Below are 21,427 nucleotides of genomic sequence, written 5' to 3' on the forward strand. Positions count from 1 at the left end.
ATTGCCTAATGCTTCTTCTGGGGTGTTTTCTAAGATTACTTGCTTTGACAGGCCTTATTCCTACTGCTGTGTCTTAGTAGCTCAGTGAAGAACAGCAGTGGTGCAAGTATCAGTAGGCCAAATAGATGGGAAATGAGGATTATGTACAGCTTTGAAAGCAGGAGCTGTACCTGGGCTTTAGTAGTGTTGGTTGTGTGGCCACACTGCAAACGCAGGGTGGGGCTGCCGAGCTGGTGTTTTGTGTGCCCCAGCAGCAGTGCTGGGTTGCCACGTGGAGGAAGGGACACTATTGAGGTGTCTCTCCTCTCAAAACCTCTAATGTTGTGGCAGCTGCCTTGACCACATTTGCATTGCTGTGACTGCAGAGTTTTTCCAGAGTTTCTTTAATCTTGTCCTCCTCTATTTCTTGTCTCAGATCACCTGAAAGGGAGAGGAAATTCTGACTCTTAGTGATGTGCAATGGCATAGTGGCTCTCAGCAATCGTAGTAAAATAAATTTGGAATACTTGCTGTTTAAAATGAGCTGCTTTAATTCAATTTTTTTTTTCTTCAACAGATACCTTTTCAGCCATTGGAAGTATTGAATAGGTTAAGATTTTTATTCTCCTGTTTGACTTCCAAGAACCGATTGACAGGAGAAAAGCACTTTGAAACTATAATACAGGAAAATTTCCAGCATTTTTTTGCTTGTATTCTTTTTGTTACCATTTCATATTAGTAAGAATGAACTTGTAAGTGTTACAGTTAGTCTATAAAATTCTAGGTATATACACCTCTGGAAAAAAAGCCTTATAGATCACATGTGTTATGTCAATACTCCATTGCTGCACTGAAGGATGCAAGTGTTTTATACCTATTCCAATATCTCAGTGGCTACCAGGAAAAAATAGAGCATACTGCAAAATCCATCTTGTCTGTCAATATAGGGTGGCTCCAAGGTTTGAAAGGCATCTCACCTTATGATAAATCCTTGCCTAAGCACAATCATTATTTTCAATTCACATAATTTTTTTATTAGGGTGCGAGAAACTGCCAGGAGATCTTTGGACTCCTGGTTTCAAGGTGGTTGTTTTCATTTAGTGCCACACACCCAGGATAGTCTGTTCTTGCTTGCAGCCATTTTAAGTCTTCCCTACCCCTGGAGTGAAACTGAAATCATATCCTTCACATGCTTCATGAAAAGTTACTGTGCAAGGGCAGCATTGATAGAATTGCTGTTTTATCTCAGCTTCTGGTTTGCTCACAGCATAGGCAGAGCAAATGAATGCCTGCCTACAGACACGATACAGACTCGTTCTTTGAACACAAAAATGCTGTGGTACACACAGGGCCTGGGCCTGCCAGGCATTTCTGCATGGTGAAGTTGGACAAAGATGCCTTTATGCCAAGGCTCTAATTTTGCTATTTCAGGACTTGATTATGCCCCTGACTCACTGGAATAAAGCCTTTCTTTTTTTTTTTTTTCCTTATTTTATTCAACTGATGGTTTAATCAACTTTTCATGAAGAAAGCAAGCTAATTGACTATGACATTTGCTGATCAATAAAGAATGAACCTGTTTAGTATCCTTTACTCATTCACTGGAGCATCACAAGCAGCACATTTTGGTAAGAGAAAACCCTTGTCTTTATCACAAATATCTATCCTTTCATCACAAACAATTTAAAATGAGGTTACCTGAATTAAGAAGCCTGCACAAAAGACCCATAGAATTGTATTTCACCTCGGGGCTCGTATTATCATCTTGTAGAAGTTTGTGTAAACTTTGAACTAGCTGTGATTCCTTAAAAGATTCTTCAAGAGTTTCTGAAAAATAAGTAAACAAATGTCTGAAATGTTATCTGAAAAGAAACTGGAAAGTGAACATGCTTGCTTTCTAAAAATTCCTGACTGGTTTCATTTCAAATTGGCTATTCAGGAATGTCTTGCGCAACTGTCTTCTCTCCTGGAGAATTTCTGTGTTGTTTTCTGCATAGTATTTCTTCACTGACCTCTTTCCTGAAGACAGAACTGTAACCTCATAGTAGATAAAATTTGCAATGATCAGTTCTACAAGTGTTGATTCACATTAGTTGCCCAACTGAGTTTGAGAGTCTTAATGGCAGACAAGCAGTTAAATGGGCTGTTTACAGTCTTATTAGTTGGTATAGGAAATTCCAAATTTCAAGTTGACTTTTTCTTCTCAAAGTACCTCTTGATATTTGTAGACTTCTGTGGGGTCTGTCTTTATTGTAATAAATTGAGACCCATTTTCAAATTATACAGGAAAAAGCTGAAAAGATTTGTACATAACTCTGAAAATTAGCTCAGGAAAAGTAGCTAGGACTTCATGGTTTTCTCATTGCTTCATTTGGAGTGAAGCAATGAGAATGAAGCTTCTACAATACCTCTTTTTTATGCTACTGCTTTGTTCTTTCCTCATCTGTCTTCTGAAGATTATTTCCCCCTTTTAGAGTTTTCAGTGACTGTTCAAGTATATAACTTGTCCTTCATTTAGACTTTATCATTTTTTTGTCTTCATGATCTTTACTTGCCCTCTGCTTTGTTTTGGGTTGGGGCTTTTTTGTGTAGGTTTCTGGCATCGTACCATGCTACTCAACAGACTGCCTGTCCACACAACCTGATAATTTGACTCTCTCCTAAACACAAAAAAATCTTCAGGTAAGTCTCAAAGCCTATTGCTTTTGTGATGTGGATAGCTGACAACCTTTATTTCATGCTGAAGAGCTAAAGCTAGACAAGAAAGGTGCTTTTTCACATGTGCTATGTAGAATTAGCAGCATGACAGTGTTTCTCAGTAATTGAGGATGATGCACAGATAACTACTTTTAGGAGAACTATACCTAAATCGATTGCAGATGCCACTGCCAAGGCATTCAGAGCCTCGTTCTGCGTGGCAGCATGTTCACTTGTTGTCATGGAAACCAGGTGCTTCACTCCTTGTGCCTCCTGGATGGCTTTGACCACTTCCTGTTAAAGCAATGGTAAACCACATGGACATCTGACTTAGGAATAAAGCAGAATGAAAAAAAATTGCACTCTTCAGCTTCTGAATAGATGGAAATTGTTTGCCTGCTGTAGTGCGAACTGACAATGTTTGGAGATTAGAGACAAAATTACTTTCAGCATTGGTCATACCTGTCTGCTCAGGGCTGGTCTAATTTACCTGAAATATCAATACTTAATTCTAAGTATGATATCTGTAAGATAAATATACTTTTTGTCTTGAGTTTTACTTTGTCCTTATTCCACTCTTTCATTTCAAGACTTCAAATTGGCAAAGACTAATTTTACTTTGTCAAAGCCTATGCAAATAGTATCTACTTTTCTAATCATTACCTCCAAGTAAAGCATGTTTGGGATGCCTGCACATAACAACAAGACTTGCAATGAAACAGAAGCCTATTCTAAAATGACAGCAGATGCAAATCATGCCAGATTAATCCACTACTAGGTGGATAAGTGGGCACTTCAGAGCTTCTGGAGGACTGACATGTAGAACAGGTCTGGGTTATCTTTGCCATTTTAACTTGAAATTTGAATCATATTTATGGAAATAGAAAAGCTTTATGTACTTAGCACTTGTCAAGCCTTATTCAAGCAGGGCAAAAGTTGACAAGTGGCAGTAACCACATTGTTTCTGTGAGGTGTCTGTGGCTATGGAGGGCACAGGTTTCCTGCTTGCTTCCCCCATACTAGGCAGACCAGAGAGGTTCTTATAGTGACCTTCCATGTTTTTAATTGTAAAGCTATATGTGCAAGCTTTAAAAATATTTGAGGAGGATAAAGTAGAAAGGTATCAGACCAACAGCTCTCCTACTTGGGATCTGTTGTGATGCAAGATGGATGCCAGCAGCCGATTTGCTTCTCCACGGATGCCGGTGTGGTCGTTCACGTCGCACCACTGCACGAGTCTGTTGAGCAGCATGGGGTCTTGGCCCAAGATTTCAGCTGCATCAGCTGAGGAGAAAAACCATCATCAATAGGCATTTCAGTCAGTATCATAGAAATGTGAGTGTAGAAGTAACTAGGGCCACAGGCCTGGGCTTTTAAAGGATCTTGGAAATCTTTAGCAGAGGAATGCCAAAGGAATCTTGGAGGTGAAGGACAAAATAAGCTGTTCCAATGGACTTATCCTTTTAAAGAGGCTGTTGAAGCAGGATTTAAAATGAGCAGCTTTGTATGTTTGAAAGAAAATATTCTGTTGCTATACTGAAATTTCTTTGTGAGGAATATCCCTTTCCCTTTTGGTTTCTTCCACTGTCAGCCCTGCACAAGTGTAATCATGGGCTCTTCAGAGCCTATTCTTGCTGTTTTGGTGATAATTACCATTGGCAATGTGGGAAGCCAAGCCTTAGTACAGAATTGCAGCATGTGGGTAATTGCATGACCTGAGTCTTTAAGAATGTGTTGAACTGCGTATAAGGCATCATCAAAACTTCCCCTTGAGCATGGAAGAGCCTTTTAATTTGCATTCCCCTGTGTTTCAAGAACCATATCTCAAGACTTGCTAGAAGTATTAATCTGTGTGGTTGACATTTGAAAAAAATCTCACTAGGTAACTTATCCTAAGAAGTGGAACTCTAATTATATGCTGGGGTTTAAGGCTTGTTGCCACTAAGGGAGACTACTCTCAAAGCTCTTTGAAGTTCAGCAGCAAAAGGAACTTTACTCATCGTCTCTCAGTACTGTCAGTCTGACATGAGGGTCCACATGAGTCTTACTGCACTTAATTAATGCTTCTTTAAAGTGCTCTGGATCAAAAGTGACTAAATGGTGGGAAGTGATTTCCTAAGCAGAGGAAAAATGTAGATATAAGGGTGCTGAAGACTGAAATACTCTATTTAAACCAAATATATTAAGTAAGGGTTCAGCCCTGAGAAAATCATGGTAAATAACTGTAGTGGTTTCTGTTCAATACTGATGACTTTTTGAAACCCCACATCTTGATTCTACCGGAATTATCTTCTAAGTGAAGGGTGCTAGGAGAAAGATAAAGTAGTAATGTGCACAACTTAATCTGCCTTTTGAAGGAATTGAATGCTTTCCTATTTGTCTTTGAGCACAAAAGAGGTGTTTTGTAAACTACCAAACTGCTGCTTCTGCGTGTTGCAGTTGAACTGAAGATATAAATGCATAGCACTTCTGTTTGGGTGCCAGATGTAGCAACTGAGAGGCAAAAGTAGTCACGGGACAGACACTCATTTTGGTGTAGAATTACTCTAATGGCAAAAATATATTGTGGTTATATGATTTAATTCAAGTTTAGGAGCCTCGTGTAGTTATCTGTAATTAAAGTTTTTTTTGTTGTTTGATTTTTAGTTGAGTCCTGTCCCATGCCCACTGTTCACCCCTTGATGATACAGAACCAGAGCAGCTGAGCATGAAATGTGCATTGTGTACTGTGAAAAAGGGAAGATGTGGCAAAGCTCTTAGTTGGAAGTGTATATTCCCTAAGAAGGCCTATAAAGGATCTGTGAGCTCTTTGCAATATTTTTCTGATTTTCTAGTCTTAAAATAGTTTCAGACCTGAAAGAAGATAGTGAATGAGATCCTTGGTGTTTTGCATGCTGATTCAGAGAGGGAAAAATGTGGGAAAAAGTCTGTATTGTTTTAAGATAGTGAGAAGTTTGCCTCTTGGACCGTTGCTGATGGAAGGATTTGAGGAAGAACTAACATTAGCATCCATAACAGAAGGGATGGGTTTGGCTGATAGGGGCATCTCCCTGCTCTCGTCCCTTTCTCTGTCTGTTGCATTTGTTTTGAGATACTCTGGAAAGAATCAAATAGAATGTGTACCAGAATGTCTGTGTCAGTAAACCATGTAATTACTCCAGATGTTTTGCAGGAGGTGTAAGTCAGCCTGTACTTGTTGTTTTGGCAGGGGCAACTGGGGAAGTACAGACACTTCCTTTTTTGATTTTTTTTTTTTTTTTTTCCCCCAGTATACTATGGAACAATCACAGGTGAAAATCCCACAACGGTTTTGGGAGTTTATATAGCCTAGCTGACAGGTTTTTTTGAGGTAGGAGTTACTTATCATTGCAAAGCCACCTGCATGTTATCTCCTGTAACAACACAAGGCTTTTGTTTCTAGGTCAGCTGTTACTTGTTAGTCTGAGATCATGGTAATCCAGTTTAGTACAAAAAGCTGAAAGAGTTAACAGGGTAGTGAATAGAACCAGTCTAAGAGATCTGTTCAAAGACAGGTTCTCGACCCAGTTTGGCAGGGACTTCCTGATGTCTACCACCAATAGAGCTCTTTGAGATAAAACCCAATTAGTTACTCTTAACAGGAAGACCTTTTAACTTGCAAAAAACCCCAAATTTGAATAAATTGTGTGTGATTGAACTTTCAGTTGAGCTGAAAGTCCTTTGGCTATTGAAGTGCAGAAATTATTCTGCTCCTCTGAAGCAAAATGGTGAAAGAACGGGAGTTAATGTTAACATCTCTCTAGAGTAACGAAGCTGACAGATCTGCCTGCAGTTTTCTATAGTTAGGAAGAAACCTACCTCTTCTAGTCTGTAGGCCTCAGCATGCCTGCTGACAGTCACAGTAATGAATTCATACTAGATAGGGCAATTAACTAATTTAGTGTGGACTTCTTAGTAGATGCAGGTTCGTAAGAGTTTCAGGCTGAGTTAATTAAGGGCAAGGTTAGCTCATGGGTAAACAGAATAGAAAGTAATTAAAGGCGGGAGAATTGTGTGCTCAGACAGGAACGGGTAAACATTGAATAATCTCCTATATCTTTTTTCAGCTTTGCTCTTTGATAACTGTGTTGTTTCAGAAGTTGTACCTCATGCCAAATTCCAACTTCTCACTATGACTGGTAAATGGAATTTTAAATTTAAAATTTTAAATTTTAAACCTAATTTAATGTTTGATAATTTAGATCTGTGTTATTATGATGTCTCAATTTTGAAAGCTAAATGCTGTCCTCTGTCGCAATTCAGATAGGATTTCAGAGAAATTACCTTTTAATGACTTCTTCAAAGCCTGAGAGGAAGGTGATGTTAAGTTTCTATATATCTTGCAATATCTTGTCCATTTCCTACCATGGGGAAATGAGGTGAAAGCAGCTTTTCAGTGAACTGGAATAATTGCAAATTAATATCAGGGATAGATCAGTTGAGTGCAGCATGGAATGTAGGAGAGTGAAGGTTTTTTTCCTCTTGCATATAATTATTGAATTGGTGTCTGTAATTGTTCTGTATCAGCTGGCAGTTCCCATCACAAAATGGTCATAACTATTCTGGTTCTGGGTTGGATCTATCCCTTGTTATTCCTGCATATCAAGGGATCAGTACTGGTTAGTGCTTTAGAGCAGCTGCTCTGGTGATATGAAAGGCAATACCAAACTCTACAACACTTGTTTTTGTGTTCTACTCTGGTAAGAGGCTAAGTAAGCCTAAGGATAAATTCAGATGTTGTAGTGGATCGTAATATAATTCTGACATTGTGCATGTTCCTCAAAGATGTACCTCTGCACATTCACCTCTTTGTAAAAGTAAATGAAATGCAAGTAGGTAGTCCAGTATTTCAACATGCAAAGTAAATTTAACCTTTGAACCACACCAGCAAGATAAACCTAGCAGCATGTGTATATAAAGACTTCATGATGGCTAGAAACTCATTTCTTCTGCCTCTCTCCATCTCAGCCTCCTTTGTTCCTTTTATATTCTCCGTTTCTTTATTGATTTTTCTCTCCTGTGATTTGACAGTGTAAAGCCTTAGCCTTACTCTTTTCCATCATACTCATGCCTTGCTCTATATCTGTGGTGGAAAACATCTTCCTTTAAGGCCTTTGCCCATTCTCACAGAGTGCTGCAGATTCTTCCGTTTGGTTTGTTTCTCCTCTACCTCCGAGGCTGACTGGGTCAGTGTGGAAAGCTTGCAGCCGCCGGCAATCATCTCTGTTGGAACCCCTCCAGACTGATTGGAATTAGGTTAGCAGGACACTTAGCCCGTCGTCTTGCACATCCATTGTGTTGCAGGGCTAGGGGAGGAGGGGGGTGTTTAGCTGATCTCAGCAAACATTAGCAATTCCCTACCTTGACCATCTGCTAACATCCGTAATGTTCCAAGAAGTTTAAGCTGCACAGGAGGACTCTCTGATCTTAGAAGTGCCTCAATCCGTTCTGCAACACCTTCCTCCAGCATCTGAACCTTGCTAACAACTAGAAAATAGAAAAGAGATGTTGATGTAAAGCTTAGTAACTACACAGGCATCTGAAAATATAGATATGACATAAGTGTTCTGAATTTTATACTGCATTATGCTTCTAGCACAAGGTCCAACTTGTTAGAGAGCTCAGAAATTAAATCAAGGCTTCAGGCTTCTCTTTTGAGATAAAACCTTCCTAGGAACTGCTGTTAGGTTATTTTGGTTACTTTTAATCTTAGCCCTGCCCGGAACCAAATACATAAAAGAGAATAAACACAGCATTGTCGTTTCTTTCTTTTTCTAATTGTAATAAATGATCCATCCATTTGCCCACTCACATGAGGAAGCCTGTTCTTTGCTAGCTCATCTTAACTGAGCTGGGTGGCAGAAATGATTTACACAGCCATATTTCTAGGAAATGGATTTTCTATTTGTATTTGAGCTCACTGATCCCCTGTTGTTCATGCCTTTGTTTCTGTGCTTTTCTAATTTTTGTGTCTTTGCATCAGTGGTTGGTGCAATAATCCCTGGTAATCATCAGAAGCTTGTCTGGAAGGAGTCCTAATATGCTTAACTGTGCTACCAAAAGCTGCTTCCTCCAGAGCAATTTTCTTCCCATCTTCTGCATGCAGTTTTTGTGGGGTGGTGAGGAGGACAGGACAGTGAAATTAGGGAGATAACTATTCCATCCCTTTGTCCTTTTATTGGACAAATTGAGAAGCAGACCCTATTAAGTAACATGCTCTTAATGTTCTTGTTTTCAGTGGCACAGACTGATTCCTTTCACTAGATCATAACTTTTTTCTTTTCTTTTTTTTAATAAGCAGCTGTTCTCCTTTAAGATCAATACTTGAATGAAAGACTTCATTGTGTCTATTTGTGATGTTGGTCCATATTTTATTCATGTTTATGGATCTCCAGTCTTTGTCTTACACTGTACTAATACACACTGTATTGTTGAAAGTGATAGATTTTGGTGTTTGTAGAAGTGATGTGTTACTGTTAGGGAATGTCTTACTCATATTACAGATAAAAACACAGATATCTTTGTGAATTGATGAAGAAAAAGTACAGTGTAGGAATAGTGTTTTAAGTGCCCACACACTTGGAAAGATCTAAAATGGTTTGTAATAGACTCAAACAGATAATTAAAATACTCTGTATTGATGCATTGATAGTTTATAATTCAGAGTTGAGCTTCTTAAAATACAACTTGAAAAATGCAAGAACATTAAGACTTACTGGTTCTGCGTGTAGCAGGCAGTGATACACCAGTGAACTTGTAGGTTGCAACTACATTTTTCTGAAGTTTTACATCCTCTAATCTTTGCAGGATCAGCTGGGTTTATTGCCTCCTTAATGAACTCCTAAGGAATGCCTGGGCTTGGCATTGCAAAAAGTTGGCCTTTGGTATTTGCTGAGGAAAAGGTTCTGTCATGACCTGCAATGATGCACGTGATCATTTCTGCTTGTTGTCAAGGGAAACTACATCAAAATTGCTGTCTTTTAAATGAGATGAATTGATATCTTTGCTGCTTGTAACAAATCCGATTGTACGCATTGCAGGAATGAAGTCAGTAAGATGTAAGCATGGGAGATAGCTAGGCTTAGAGAGAAAAGATCCCCTTTTTCATTTTAATAACAATAGTTACATTTTTCCTACTAATTTATTCTCCTAATTTCAGCTGTATGGCTCTCCATGATTTGTCCCGATTCTGTGGTTTTTCTCCTCATAGCTCTGTGTTGGAGTGTAACTGCTGTAAGGTAGCTGGCCTGCATCTTTGCAGCACTACATACTTTATTGGCACCAAAAAGCAATCTGCACAGGCCTTTGCCTGCTGATGTGAATGCTGGTAGAACATCTCTTCAAAGAGAAATAAAATAAATGTAGTATCAGTGAGGGGCTTGTAGTGTCAGATACATTTATTGAAGTACTGAGTAGACTGACGTGGCTGGCTAGTATGATAATGCTGTAAGCCAAACTAAATAAAGAAATTATTTGAGACCATATTAGAAGTTGAAAGAAATAAGTGGAGTTCAGAGGAGAGCTATCTGTAAGAAAAAAAATCAGTGTTTCAGGCTTTAAAAGGAAGTAGTGGAGGCGAAGCAGCATCCAGGATATTCTGGAGCTCTTACTTGTTTGAAATAATGATTATGTGTAAAACTGTTAAACCAAGCATGCTGGCTAGCTTCCATAATAAAAGAGGCAAACAACTTCAAGTTATTTTCACAAAATAGCATCGGTGTCCTGATCTGGAGTACTGTCTATCAAGGTAAAGACTGCATTGCAGGGTACTGTTAAGTCTCTAGCAGAACATTTTTGGCCTGCATGGTACTTGACATGGAAGCATTAAATTTGAGATGAGAAGCAGCATGATTTTGGTATGTATTAACAAAAGGCCACAGTAGAATCCTAGAATAGCTGGAGTGGGAAGGGACCTTCAAAGGTCAGCAGGGACATCTTGAACTAAGTCAGATTGCTCAGAGCCCCATCTAGCCTGACCTTGAGTGTTTCCAGGGATGGGGCATCCACTGCTTCTCTGGGCAACCTGTTCCAGTGTTCCACCACCCTCATCATAAAAAATATCTCCCTTTTCTAAGTCAAAATTGACTCTCTTTTAGTTTGTCCTGTTGCAACATGGTCTACTAAAAAGTCTGTCCCCATCTGTTCTATATCTCCCTTTAAGTATTGTAGCTTTTGGTTTGAAAGGCCAAATTTGTAATGAATATTGGCTTTCTAGAAGAGCAGATTTATGAAATCTCTACCAGATATGATGTGATAGCTCCACACCATACTCCGTAGAAACCTTAGAAACCTTATTCTGAATTTTTGTCTTGAGCAGCTGTTTGCTGTTAATATGAAACTATTTCAGCAGCTGGCAATGAGATCACACTTTATTACATTTGAATTCTTGATGAATTATTCTGTTCATATGTTTCTGCAGCGGGGGGAAGTCAGTTACCCCTCAAAATGCAAGGGACCGGAACTGGTGACTTGGGCAGAGCTGCACAGATCTCCATTAGCTGACCCATCTTTACAAAGAACCACAGCAAGTCAATTGTCTTCAAACTGTGTACCTGGTATAGCAAGGTTCTGGAGTGCACTGAGTGCAGCGTGCTGAACAGAGGTGTCCCCACTCTGTACGTGTTTCTCCAGAAGATCCAGAAGCTGATGTATGACTCCCAGCTGTACCATCCGTAAACAGTTGCCATCTGAGGAAAGAGGCAAAACCAAGCAGGTGAGAGAGGCAAGAAACACAATGATACAAGTGAATAATGCAAACTGAGAATTCAGGGAGTCTTTGCCTTGACCATTTTCATGTCTTAATAAGATTGAGACTAAAGCTTTTTCATTGTCTTTTGCAACCTTCAACTCTAGAGATGAGTGGGCATCAGCGAACCATGAACTGATGCTGAGGCACCTTCCAGTAGTGCTTAGCTTGAGAGAGCTTTGGGGACAATCATTATCAAATTCAAAACCATAGATTCTTCATATTTTTTTGTATTTTCTCAGTACTGCTGTATTTTCTACTATAGATGTAGTGGGATACCAGTGGTGTTTTTCATTTCTCTCTGGGATAGCTTTAATACTCCAAGTTTGCTATTGTGCTGATTTAAGAGGCTATTGTGAGACCAGGGATCTTAACCATCAATGGTAAGTCTGGTTACTAGTTCTGTACTGCTGTTCCTCCTTGTTTCCTATGAAATAATTTGTCATTAACTACTCATTGAAAGGATCAGACCTAGACCTGTTTTGAGAAACCCACTTTTTGAAATGACAAGTCTATTTATGTTGCACTCATATGAAGCCAGGAAAATAAAAGTTCACTTAGAGAGGTCTGATTTGTTTAATCCTGGTGAAAGAGCAGATTTGTATATCCAAAACCTACCACTTTGCCCAGCAATTCTTTGCAGTGTTTTGTCAGTGCATGTCTGTGTGTCTCCTTCTGTCTCTGAGAAGTTGCTCTGTACAGGTGACAGCCCTTTGTTATCAGAAACTGCTTAGGTCACCTTGTTAGGAAATGGCAAAGTGTTCTCCTAAACAGCAAAAGGAAACTCTCTATACTAGACTCTGCATCCTTCCTGAAGGAAGTGTTTTGAAGGTGCTATTTGGCAAATAATTTTCGGTATTTTACTTTACACAGTTTATTATACACTTCAAGACAAGTATATGCCTGACACCCATCAACATTTCCGTATTGCTGTGCTGTTACCTTGTGACTGCTGTTGGGTAAAGTGTGGCAAAACAGAATGAACACCATGTAGAAAGACCACATCTTCTTCACCTGGAGTGAATGGTTATCCATGGAACTGTACAAACTTCATGCAAGTATATAATCTGGCCAAAAATAGCTTTGATGCTTCTCATGGTTCTAACTGCATGCCTAATGTGTACAGACTTCTAACTTTTATATGTATAGCATGTAAAAATGACTCTAGTACTTTTACAATCCTTGCTGGTGAGGGTGTTATTTCCACCTCGTAGTAGTAGACACTCCTCTGTGTTGTCTTTTGAACCGGTGTCTACTGTTCCTTTCATTTCTGAACATTTCAGTCAGTAGCCTATCCCCCTCCTCCCCCCCCATTACTACATTAGTTAAATAAGAATTTGTCAAATGCTTATAAAGGTCACAGTCTGTGAAATAGTTGGAATTCTACTCATGCAAAAATCTTTTGATACCATTTTTTGCATACATTTTTAAAGCTGGTGGTTTTGCTTGTGATTCTTCAGGTGTTCTTACCTGGTCCTAATCTTTGGAGATCAGAGTATAAGAGGAAAATTGCCCACTCGTCTTTAGGAACCAGCTCTGTAGGAATAGGTCACCTCTTTTGGTCTGGTAGCATTCTACAGGCAAAATATTTTGATCTTTGACTCCTTTTGACCAACCTTAATTGCACTTAATTTCTCTCCTGCCCCCACCTTTCAAACAGGAATGGCAGAGCATTTTTTATTTTCTCACGTAGTAAATAGGCAGAGCCCATTAGTGGCTGCCTTGCTTTGATTGTCACACAGCTCCAGATTGCTGTTCTCTCCTATGGAATTCTTGCTTGGATAGCAGCAGAACCTCCAGTTTAATGGCTCATAGTTACAGTCTGATAGGAACAGCCACTTTCACAGCTGCAAAAGCTGTCATCGTTTCACTGCCTGGCAGTCATTTGATGCTGAGATCAGATTTTCATAGTTTTTTCTCTTAGATTAAAGGCTATGCATACATCAGTGGCACATATTGGGGCATAAGAGGGATTATTCACTTTTTCCACATGAAACATCTAATGGTGGTGTGGGGAGGATGGAGGGAGAAGAGCGAGTGACAAAGCAAGCCATTCAGTGGAATAGATTGAAGTTAGCCAGTTTAAAGGCACCGAGGGCATTTCTGTGGCCTTTGTAGATGCACAATGGCTGATTCAGAACAAGGTATAAGGCAAGGAAGAAAAAGAGTCTAGAAAGGATGTGAGGGGGAGGTGAAGAGATGTGTGTATGATAGCTTGCTTTAAAAAACCCAATAAAACAAAACAAAGAAACCCCAACATTCAGAAAGGTTTTAGGGGATTTTTTATAATAATTAAGCACATATTAGTGAAGAAAGTTGAGCAATGTTGGGATCCCTTTTTTAAATTGAGTCTGAAACCAGTACAGTGGCTTTGAGTGAGAAAAGACAGAGGACATGGTGGGATACCTTTTGCTGAGTGATTCAGCACATCATGCCTGCCTTCCAGGATTCTGCTTACAAGAATCTCTCTATGTTTTTCTCTGCATAGTGTAAAGGCTCATTGCTCTCTATAATAGGAAAGTGAAAGTTAAAATGGCTTTTCTTGAGACTTGTTTTTTTGTCTGAGTAACCCTCTCTTTCTAAAAGTGACTTTAAATCTAAAATATCAGTAACTGTGTGTTATTTTTTTCTTTATTTGTAACAAATGTATTTGCCATGAAATATTTCCAGAGTCTCCCCTCTAGCAGAATGTGATTTAAGGGAAAAAAAAAATGGGCAAAAGTTTGCCTACCTAACCACCTCATTTTTCATAATTATGTCCCCCAAATTAGTTCATCATTGTTAGCATTTATAACTTACACAAGTCTTCAGTCTGCAAAAAAGCAAGAATGTTTCAGAACATTGAAATCTAATAGTGTTGCTTTTCTCTGCACTCACAAACAGTGGCTTTCTGTCTTGGAAGGATAGAGAATAACCAACCATACCATTTTTTGTAAAATTAGCAATAGCCATTGCTCCTGTCTCTGTAGCTGCACATGTTTGAATGTGGTGCAAGTATCAGTGTCCTAGGAGATGATGCCACACCCCTTAGCAAAAATCTACTGTATGTATTAACTGTGGCATGGCATAGAGAACATCTCATATCTGCTTATAATTAGCCCCAAAGTGAACTGTTCTGTCAGTCTTTGGGGAGATTCAAGTCAATGACTTAGATTATTGTTAGAGTTAATAATTTAAGACCTTTGGTTTTTGATTGCTTTGGGATTGTGGATGGTGGGATGCCATGTAAGTGTCCAGTTGATGATATTTTATTCTTTAATCCATATTGCCCAAAATACAACACAGCAAGGCCACCTAAATTAAGTTCTGTTAGGTCTTGAGCCTTTTTGTGTCATTGCTGAAATCAACTTAAAGTCTTAGTGGAAAATCTGGGTCGACAATATGTGTAGATGCAGAACTTAGACTACAAGAAGTTACTACATTTCATTTGCTAATCCAGATGTTCAAAGTACGTACACAGATTTGGAGTAGTGAATGAGGAAGCATGAGTAGTTCAATACCATGTGACTTAATCTGATAATAAGCTTTAAGTTTAAAACTGGCTCTTAAGCCAGCTTTGAAAGTAAAGTTATAGAAGGATGTGACCTGATAGCTGTACCTGTGGTTACAATGGCTTCAGTTTCTTGTGCTTGCATTTGTGTTCTGTGCAGGGGCAGGCACAGTGGTGTTAGATGTCCTGAGGCAACATGTGTGTTAGCTTGAAGGGAAGCATGACAGCACAAGCACTAGGCTCCTATAGAAAGTGAGGAATGTGGTGCCCCAGAAGAATTCCGGTAAGGATGATGAAAGAGACTGTGAATGGGTCCCTGTTAACAAAGCAAATGGCAACTCGTCTGCTAAAGGCACCTTTTGATTTTCTTTCTTTGTGTATCTGGACTGTAAGTATTCCCTTTTTTACCTCCGAGAAGCAGAGAGACAATGAGATCTGATGCAGCCTTCACAATGCATGCATCTTCAGCCTGTGAACTAGCTTGGAGCCTCAGCAGGATCTCAGACAGCACCTCTGGCACTCCTGCCTCCACCAACTGCACTTTCAGAGCATCTGTAGAGAGCACAGTAAAAGCACATTAAAAGCTTCTTGGGTCTTTGTGGAAGCATTTCAAACTAGGAGGCTAAATCCTTGAATTTCAGCCAGTCTCCTTACAGGTGCAGTCACTCTTTTGGTTTTGTTTGTAACAGCTTTCTGGTGCCAGGGTGACACCGAGGCAGAATGGGCAAAGCTTTCCCATTTCTTGTATTGCCAGTCATGAGCTTTCATTTCTTTAGAATCTGTATCAGGTATCTAGATATTTTAGTAGATTCATATCAGTGCTTGTTACACCACTGCTTAGTGCAGACATCTTCTATGGTATCTGGTTGTTCTCATTTTTTAAATTAAAAAACCAAATCTATCTTGCTACTTTCCTGTTACACACAAGGGAGAATAGAAGTTTGAATCTATTGTCTTAGAGAATTTGCTCCAAATAGAATGGAATGCTACTCCCTCCCTCCTTTCCTTGTCGCCTCACCTGTTAACCTTCAAAGTGTTGCTGAGGCCAGGATTTCACGTTTATGTGGCTTTTTTCTACTGAAAGGGTTGCTGGTTCCATTAGTAGGAATGGCAAATAGTTTCCATGACAAACTTGGAACCCAGAGCTTAAATGAGTGCAGTACCCCATCTCCCCTCATTCCACCCAAGCCAAAAGGAGCCTTACCATTTTCTGCAAGTGCTTGCAGGACCTCAAAGACAATTTCTAACCTTTCATGGTTCACTGCTCTTCTCAGGTGTTTCACCAGTTGTTCAGCAACATTTGTCTTGCTTAGAGCTTCCTTAGCTGTATCTGTGTATGTGATAAAGTCAGGTTTTTGAATGTTTATTTGATTAAATAATAAAAGCCTGTATCCCTATAATCTGATGCTGTTTTTGAAGGCTTTTTCTGTTCTGATAGATTATTCTGTCCCCTTGGACAGCACTGAGACAGCAAAACTCTGTCCTTTCTCCCCCCAACTTCTTTAATGCTGTTTTTCTGTAATTCCTGTCGACCTTATAGGTGTCAAATTAATCCTGACTTAATTTCACTGGCTCTTACAAGTCTATCTGTAGCATGATTATTTAATATAACAAATTGGCACATGTCAGTTAGCAATAATAGTACATTTTTTGCATTGATTAGATGGTTCTAGTCTTGCTGGGATCCTAAACATCTACAAGATGAATGTTAGCAAAGCTTGCCACTGTTTGACAAGAACATACTTGAATGGAGTACAGTATTAAGATAGAGATAAAAAGGACAGACATCCCTAGAGGATGATGTGCCAGCGTGATACCATACCCCCTTCCCTGCCTCTCCCCCAAAATACAGGAAGCAGTAGATCAAATTGTAGTCAGACCATATATAGAGAGTGGTAATAGTTTTCTAGTTGTTCTTTTTCTTCCATCACTACTTACAACTCATGCAAAGTAGGGCAGATACACTTTAAGTCAGTGGAGATGCTTTTGCTTTGAAAATTGTGTAAATGAAAGCAGGAGCTGTTTTGTTAAGGTATATGAACTTAATTATTAAATAGAAATAAAATTTTAATAAACAAGCTTTTAATATACTGTAACTGAAGTAGCTGAAACTGTCAACTTACCGTATGAACTTATGCCATCTCGGCTTTTCTTTTGGAGTCAAAAGCTGTCTGTTAAATCTTAATTGTTTTAATATAGTACCAGTGATTGCTGGTACTCCAGGAAAGAGTAGTTACTTCTCCAATACAGATACTGGTGGCCAGTCTTTGATTAGGTCTATCAGTTGTGTTTGAAAACCAAAACTCAAAACAAACACCACTCCCCACCCCAAAAAAAATCCAAACAAACAGAGGAAACACCAAAACAAACAAAGCCCACAGATCTTTGGGCATGGAAAGGCAGTGACAGTTTGAAGGTATTTTACTCCAAGATGCAAAAACATTTCCTTACCCAGGTCTGCAAGATTGTATAAGGCCAACAGAGCAACGTGGACAAGTGGTTCACTCTCTGCGTAGTCGGTTAATATTCGGACTAGTGATGGGATTACTCCAACCTTCACCAGCTCTTCCTGAAGGTCACCTGATAAGGGAAGTGGTAGAAGTTGTAGGTGATTGGATTAGAGACTAATTAAATCAGTGAAAAGGGTCCAACTGAGATGCTTAGCAGCAAGGTAGTCTGGTTCTTTCTCAGTTAAAATTTGTAAAGCTCTTGTGCTGTGGGTGCAGGCTAATGTGTGTGTGGAAGGAATGCAAGTCTGGGACACTTTTTGCTAAATGTCCTGGTGCTACTTTGGCTTGAGGAATTATACCACTGTAAAAATATATAAGTGCAAATGCCTGTGCATTTCTACTACTGGTTCAGCTTCCCAAGCAAGTTCTGATGAATGGTACTTTTTGGGATGTGTCTGAAAATTGAGTGAAGAACAGACAGCTGGCTTTTTTATCTTGGGGAATGGGAATCTCCTCCTTATTATACTATGGCTTCTTTTGTTCTGAAAGGCTGGGAGATGAAAGGGACTGGAAATACATAATAAAAAATAGTGACTCATATAGCAATTGTCTATATACTTGCTTTTTGCATGGTAGAATAACGCTTAAACATTTTAGTTAAATGCTTTACCAATACCTGGGTTATTATAAGATACCATTAAAAGACAGACTGCTTTAAAGTTAATCTAGGGAAATCATGCTGTTCCTCATCTTGGGAGCCTTGGAGGGCTGAATTCAAGGTATTTTTGGAATTTTTATAGGCTGAGTAAGTTTTTTAAGCAGGTGTAAATTTTTATGACTTAAGAGAAGTCAACAAAGTAAGTAAAATTTAATTTAGTCCTGCTTCCAGCATACTGACTACACTTGTCTCTATCCACATGCACACTTGATGAGGAAAACACTGATAACTGCTTTCTTTCTTTGTGTACTTTGTCTGGTAATGAATGGAAGCGTAATATCTAAAGTGGTTTTGAGAATGACAAGACCTATAAAATAGAAAGTTGGACAGTGATGGTTACTTCACAGTACAATGGCACTGTTTTGCAGCAGTGTCTTACTGAGAGCCAGACTGTAACTTGTAGGACAGCGTGTATGGGAGACCCCAGAAAGTGTCTGGGTGCCACTGTGGCGTAGACAATTGTAATTCAGTCAGAGAATTGGTGAAGGTAATTTTTCTTTCCTTTGATGTATTTATTGCTGTGCTAGTAATAGAATTTATTAAATCATGTATCTTAAAGTCGCAGTCATCTTGGCAAAGCTGTGCAGGGGGCCTGTGCTCTGCCAGAAGGGAAGCAGATGTGCAGTATGGCCAAATGCTGTAGCAGTGCTGGTGTACAGTAGTGGCACAAACCTTGCATGTAATTTATAGGGGGAAGGTTTTTTTAAACTATTACTTGGCATTCCTTAGCAAATACATGTAACTTGCAGGGAGCTAGTGAAATCTGTATCTGGGGGGGTACTTATCATGCTTGGATTTCATAAGGATGGTGCAGGGTGGCAAATCATAGCTTTCTAAGTAAAGCTGTGCACACCCATGCAAAAAGGATAGGAGAAGGTAGATTGAAGGAAGAGGGTAATAGAAGATAGAAGATACTAGATGAAAAATTCCATATTACTTTCAGTATGCAATAAATACTTTTGAGCAGTCTGGGATTTAAAGGTAAAAGAAAAATCTTGAACTGTTTGGGCAAGTAAATGAAAATTGTTTAATTTGTGAGACCAGCAGGTAAGCGAGTGTCCAGGCAGTCTTGAACACAAGGATCTCTTACATGCAAGCAGTGGTCCTCAGAGAAAACCATTCCTTGCATAGATAATATCTCAGTATTTTAAAGTTTTTTAGTCTGGTGTTTTTTTTTTTTTTCTAGCACACTTTTAAAAAATCCTTTGGTTTATTACTTTACTCTTATTACTTTGGAAGACGACCAAGCCATTCAGGATTTGGGCAAATCTGCAAAATTGATTAAGATATGTGTATGAGGCTCTGCTCCTCTTATAATTACAGAGCAGTTCTGACAAAGATGTGCCACCTTGAAGTCAAAAATACAGCAGGGAAACCCAGAGTGCAGGAGGTGTTCAGGGTACATTCAGCCTGGTATCTGTGAGCTGTGTGAATTCTATATCTAACTGGATGCTGAAGTACATTATGTGCACAGGTCTCATAAAGTCATTATGAGTAACAGGTTAAAATGCCTTTTAAAATAATGCCTTAGAGCTAGGGAAAATCAGATTCTCGTATGTGGATACTTACGATTGTTGTAACAGATACGGCCAATGGCCCTCCCAGTATGGAGCAACATTTCTTGGTCCCTGCTCTCCAACAAAGGTATCAATACTGGAACCAAATCCGCTTCAATACATGGTTTCTTCATTTCCTCTGTAGGTAAAAGAGAGGTTTTTGCCATGTAGAAATAAAACAATTGCAGTGCCAGTAGCTGGTAGCCATGAAACAAAATTCAAGAGTGGAAACATACAGCTAAGGTGCTGTAATATGCCTTGTAGTTACACTTGAGCACAACTTACCATTTTTGGCTATCTCTGAGAGCACATGGGCTGCTTTCACTGCACATCGTGGATTGCCCTTCAGGAGTTTTGCCAAAGTTAGAAAGATCCCACTCTCTCTGAGTAGGCAGAAGGATCCCTGCTCTGTAATGATAAGAGTTAGCAATACCTGCTGTAGGTTTGCAGCTGCTTTATTTACATGTGGCTTTGTTTCCTGGAGTTCTGAGTGGGTATCTGTGGGATCCAAGGTTCTGATTTAACAAGGTACTTAAAGGCTGTCTCGGTCTAAATATATGGGAACATCGATCTGCTTGAATTTGCAGCACGTGTGGTTCCAGCTGATCACTCTGCTTCATGCTGAATTGAAGCACAGGTGGCAAAGCAAAGAGGAAAACAGTTTCATCTTCTCTGACTATAAAAGGATGCTTGCATAAGGCACGGGAAGTCAGGGATTAAGATACTATTCCTGAGGTATGGCCTAGCAAATTAATTTTGCAGGTAGGCACAGCATCTTTTATTAGAGTAGCAATTAGAATAGTCAATTCCCTTAGCCTTTTTTCATTACAAATATAGCTAGCTGACCTTAATGTAGTAAATCACCATCTGCCAGGAGATTCAAATAAATGCAGGTTTATGTCTTTTTAGGAGAACATTCAGAGACTTTAAGGACTTTTGTATAACGAGACTAGGAAGTGCTTTTTTAAATGCCTGACAGGGTCACCCTAAGTTAATCCTAGGAGTCTATAGTAAATGGAAGACTAAATCTGGAATTTCTCTGCAGCTTCAGGTGTTTTAGTGACCAGTGGCTTTATTTGGTTACAGGTAGATTTATGATTTTGTACAGAGAGAAAAGACAATAAAACAAACCAGCCTGAGGACAACTAGATGTCCAAAAGCAACCACTTCTTGCAATACAGGTTATCACGATAGACAAAACCTGCAATGAATGCTTTTGGATTACACAAATGGTTAAATGTTAATCTGGAGTGATACTTAGCTATCTTCAGTAAGAGCCAGGAGAATCCCATTCAAACTTTCAAGGATCTGATCTTCAGCTTCTGTGTCATCTCCACAAAGTCCAAGATATTCCAGGTGCTTACTCAGGGTTTCTAAACAGAATGGGATAGAAAACTGGGGTGAACCAGAATGGAAAATATTTTGAGTTCTTTATGGTAGTTCTTTTCAGTCCCAATGGCTGACCAGAAGATCATTTCCTGAAGAGCTGAGTTCTAAATATGCTCATTAAATAATTCATTTAATCCAAAAACATGAGGTCAAAGGCCTGGTCCACTTCTCAGACAGCACACAGCTCTTGATCAGGCATAAACATGCAGAGATAAATTCTATCTGGAAAAAGAAATTAACATATAGTAACTGTGGCAGAGTTTGAGGTGGGGAGGAGAGAGGAATAATGAGAAGACCCACATCAAGGCTGTCATTTCTAAATACCTGTTTATCATAAAGATAGTATTTGCAGTTCAACCAGCTGAGTGTCTGCTCTGATAGTGG

The 21,427-nt window shown here is 39.2% G+C and overlaps 1 protein-coding gene across 1 annotated transcript; it reads right to left on the reverse strand.

Moving 5' to 3' along the window:
- Positions 1-286: 286 nt before the first annotated feature.
- LOC126653300 (rap1 GTPase-GDP dissociation stimulator 1-like) lies at positions 287-20,160 on the reverse strand. Its single transcript, XM_050340858.1, has 11 exons — positions 19,940-20,160; positions 19,668-19,793; positions 17,382-17,510; positions 16,135-16,260; positions 15,339-15,482; positions 11,247-11,381; positions 8,056-8,181; positions 3,821-3,960; positions 2,844-2,970; positions 1,678-1,806; positions 287-420 (listed from the first exon to the last, which is right to left on the reverse strand). Exons 2-11 carry the CDS (start codon positions 19,786-19,788, stop codon positions 287-289), a joined length of 1,311 nt encoding a protein of 436 aa, XP_050196815.1. The 5' UTR covers positions 19,789-19,793; positions 19,940-20,160.
- Positions 20,161-21,427: the final 1,267 nt, after the last annotated feature.

Source organism: Myiozetetes cayanensis, unplaced genomic scaffold (assembly GCF_022539395.1).
Source record: "Myiozetetes cayanensis isolate MyiCay16 unplaced genomic scaffold, myiCay2020 scf10, whole genome shotgun sequence".
Taxonomy (NCBI): Eukaryota; Metazoa; Chordata; class Aves; order Passeriformes; family Tyrannidae; genus Myiozetetes; species Myiozetetes cayanensis.